The sequence below is a fragment of the Eurypyga helias genome, unplaced genomic scaffold (genome assembly GCF_000690775.1).
Source record: "Eurypyga helias isolate BGI_N326 unplaced genomic scaffold, ASM69077v1 scaffold8945, whole genome shotgun sequence".
NCBI classification, from domain to species: domain Eukaryota; kingdom Metazoa; phylum Chordata; class Aves; order Eurypygiformes; family Eurypygidae; genus Eurypyga; species Eurypyga helias.
This window is the reverse complement of record NW_010250763.1, coordinates 1-3,775: the sequence shown is the minus strand read 5'-3', so window position 1 is coordinate 3,775 and position 3,775 is coordinate 1. Positions and strand designations below refer to the sequence as shown.

Below are 3,775 nucleotides of genomic sequence, written 5' to 3'. Positions count from 1 at the left end.
CGTGTGATGGACTGACCACAACCCCCATTCCCCATCCTCCTGTGGGGAGGAAGTAGAGACACAGGGTGCAAAGCTGAACCCAGGAAGAAGGGAGGGGTGTGGGGAAGGGGTTTTATGATTTGGTTTTAGTTCTCTTCAACTCCAATTTGTTTGGCAAGAAATGAAATTAATTCTGCCCAAGTCAAGTCTGTGTTGCCCGTAACAGTAAGTGCCGAACGATCTCCCCTTGTCCTTGGCGTGAGCTTTTTATTGTCTCTCCCCTGCCCAGCTGAGGAGGGGAGCGATAGAGTGGCTTTGGTGGGCACCTGACCAGGGTCAACCCAGCCCCAACAGCGTAAACAGCCAAGTGACATCAAAATTACGGGACAACTGCTGACCTGCCAGTACCTTTATTACACAACGTCTTATTACAGAGAGCATTGAAAAGGCTGACGGCAAGGAGGAGAGGTTGGTTACAGCTTGGGAGGTCCCATCAGCCTCCAGCCCTCCTTGTTGCCTATCTTCATCAGCGCAGCAGTAATTCCGAACCCCAAACATGCAGTGGTGCCAGTCATATAACTGTGAGCTGGAAAAAACAAACCATACAAGATCTGTTAGGGCACAAGTACTACGCGTTAGGTCTCAACAGACTTGGCGATTCCTCCATGAGCTACTCACAGCCCCTTGGCCATCAGTAACGCTGTTTGCCAGTAGAAATCAGAGAAGTGACACTGGTTTTTAATTTTCTCACGCTTTCAGCTCACAGTCTGAAATACCAGTTTCTATGACCACCTCCTTACACTGTTCGTTTTGTCACTGAAATCAGCAATCACTGCTTCACCCCTTCATCAGCTCAGCAACCAGGAAAAGTAAAGATAAATTCTATTTCACCACAATTACAACCTAAATAAATCCCTCACCTCTTTAACAGAGCCTGAAAACATCCACAGCAAACAGCTGTATAAACACCTGCAGAAGCTACTCTTAGACAAGATGCCACAGGAGCAACAGCTGCAAGACACAGCTTGTCCCTCAGACTGCACGACACGTTCACACGGCAGACGTAGATTATACATTCCGGGTAGTAGCTAAGAAAACATGGATTTCCACAATTATGGTTTTCACACCCTAAAATTTCAAGTTATAACTGATCCAAATGGCAGCCCTGGGTCAGCTGTTTTCATTCTGTGAATGACCTTGATGGCATCTCTGGTCTCCAGTATTTAGCAGGCCTAGACAACGGAGCGTCAACGAAACTGGTATGAAACGGAATACACATGCTAAGATGAATCTTTACCAAATATACTGGACATCAACATTAGTTTTCCCTAACAGAAAGGCTCCTAAAACCAGAGAGGGCTCATTTAATTACAGGCATTACCCACATTTACCTCTTGCACCCAAGACAGCTCCTGTTGCACAACCTCCTAGGAAATAGTTCAAGGGATCCTCTGGTTCCTCTCGGATTTGGGCACTCAGGCAGGTGCTTAAGCCAAACACAGCTCCGAGTGTAGCTGTAAACAAGAGGTGTAAAACCAGAACAAAACCCGTCAGTGGACCAAGGGGTACACATATACGCATACAGAGAGTACATCCGTCAGACGCACCGTGCCACACCACAGTTCCTCCGGGAGGAAAGAGGGAAATGAAGCAAGGTTGAGGCAAGATCTGCTATTGGTCACGCAGGGGTGTCATACCCTACCCCGCTATGGTGAGACTCGGCATTGTACAAGTCCCCTTTGGTTCCTTCTCCAGCCACGCGAGCAGGTCTGGCTCGGCCGCTCGCTGGATGCCCGGGAGCCCCGTGCCAGCACACGCAGCAGGGGCATTCGAACGGCTACAGGCAAAAGCCACCACATCCAGCTTGCTTAGTAGCTCAGACTTAATAAAAGCGCCTCCAGATGGGGCAGTGGGGCAGCTCCCAAGAAGGCAGGAGGTAAGAGAAGCAGGTCTCTGTCACATGCTCCCCCAGTGTGCAGCAGATGGCAGAGCTCTGACTGGGCACTGTGCTGAAGCCCAGCTCACAAGTCCCTGTGAACCCAGCCTCACGGGAATTCAGGCAGACAAACTCCGATGGCTCTGCGCTTCCTAAGGTCAGTCTGTCCTGGCACTTTACTACTCTGCCTGCCCAGGGCTTGCAATGATTTCTGGACAGTAGAAAGATGGATTGAGTTTGTAAATTATTCTTTCTGTAAGCTGACTTTGAATCTGTAAATTGATGTCATAAATTGAATTAAGAAATTGCAAAGTAACATTGTCTTGTCCACACATCTCATCCCACAAGGCCCTACATCCACATAACTGAAAAGTTTGGCAAATAGCTGCATAAAGCAAGTGCACTAAAAGGTTTTCTTTGTTTGTAATACAGGTTCTTGATCACGAAATGTGAAACTGGTCACCAGGCACCACCTTCTGATTTCAATTCATCTTTCTTGGGAACAACAAAAATGCCCAGGTTAAAAATTCCCAGTCTCCGTGGTAAACTGGCAGACCACAAGCTCACGTTACAAACCTCTGCAGTAGGAAGTGTAATTATGCTGACCTTAAAATCAACTGAAAAGAGCACTGAAGAAATAAAACCCACAGATCAAGAACTGTATTTCAGCCTCCCAGCTTTGGGCCCAGGAGTCTGTAAATAGAACACATGGCTTCAGACTGTAAGTTCTGTCCCATCAGCCGTGGGCAGCTTATGTCCTTCCTCAGGTGCAAGAGCTGTGAGAGGATCGAAGCTGCTGGTTTTGGATCACCCTTCCTCAGGTGCAAGAGCTGTGAGAAAGCTGCTGGTTTTGGATCACTGGATTTATCAAAATCATAATTGGTTACATTAACTGGTCCATCAGAATGACCTTTTATGGCTCAACTCATTACAGGATATTCCAGGTCCTGCTTTCGAGCTGAACAACTCGAAAATGCAGATCTGGACTGCTTGTGAACCAGCTTCCAGTTCAGAGCACTAGAGCATGGCGAGAAGGTGCCATAAGCCATTAATCCAGACGGAAAAACACGATGAGAAGAAAACTGAGCGCTTGCTAAGGGGCTGGGGGAGCTCCAGCCTTGGGGACCTGCATCTGTAACAGCCCCCTCCATTCCCTGCTTCTCTCTTCAGTGCCCACTTTCTCTTGCAAAACAGACAATTCAAGACAACTACGGTGTTTCTTCTAGCTATACAGCACAATGGGGAAAAAACCCACTTTTATTTTCTTTTTGCCATCAAACACACTGCATTTGCTGTTCAGCAGTGACTGGGCACAATGCCTACGTACACAAAGTAAAAAAATAAGCTTGCTTCCACTATACTTTTGCCCATAAACTAACTGTTTTGCAAATACACACCTTTTACTCTAGATTGCAAAAGAACCCCGTGTTACCTACACCTGAAGTGAAGGGCACGTCTTTGACTAAAGCACACGGAGGCAGAGACTGCCTCGGCCGCATCTGCAGCCCGGGGCACCACAGCTGCTCTTCTGCCTCAAGCATTAATCCAGGCGTTTCTTCTGACATCAGTTGTCAGGCAGAAAACATTATCCACGTCTATCCTGTTTATACGTCAAATCAGAACAGGGTAAGTGCTGTCTTAGAGGAAACACAGCAAACGGAAATACCAACCGCAAAGCTTTGCACTTACTTCTTTCACGTCATTTCAGCTCTTCCGTCCTTAAAACAGCCTCCTGCCCTCGAGGCGTGTTGGAAAAGGCAAACCAAGCAATGCCGAGCACAAAGGCAGGGGCAAAGGTGGAGGCCCCGCCGGAGGCCGCCCGTGCCGCGACAGCGCGGGGCAGCCCGGGGCACCGAGCGG

At 48.2% G+C, this 3,775-nt stretch overlaps 1 protein-coding gene across 1 annotated transcript; it reads right to left on the bottom strand.

Moving 5' to 3' along the window:
- Window positions 1-452: 452 nt before the first annotated feature.
- Window positions 453-1,493, bottom strand: NDUFA11 (NADH dehydrogenase (ubiquinone) 1 alpha subcomplex, 11, 14.7kDa; the record flags this gene model as incomplete). The annotated part of the gene is made up of 2 exons (XM_010151782.1): window positions 453-565; window positions 1,371-1,493. Coding segments are annotated over 2 exons (236 nt in total), but the record flags the coding sequence as incomplete, so codon positions are not given.
- Between the last annotated feature and the right edge of the window lie 2,282 nt (window positions 1,494-3,775).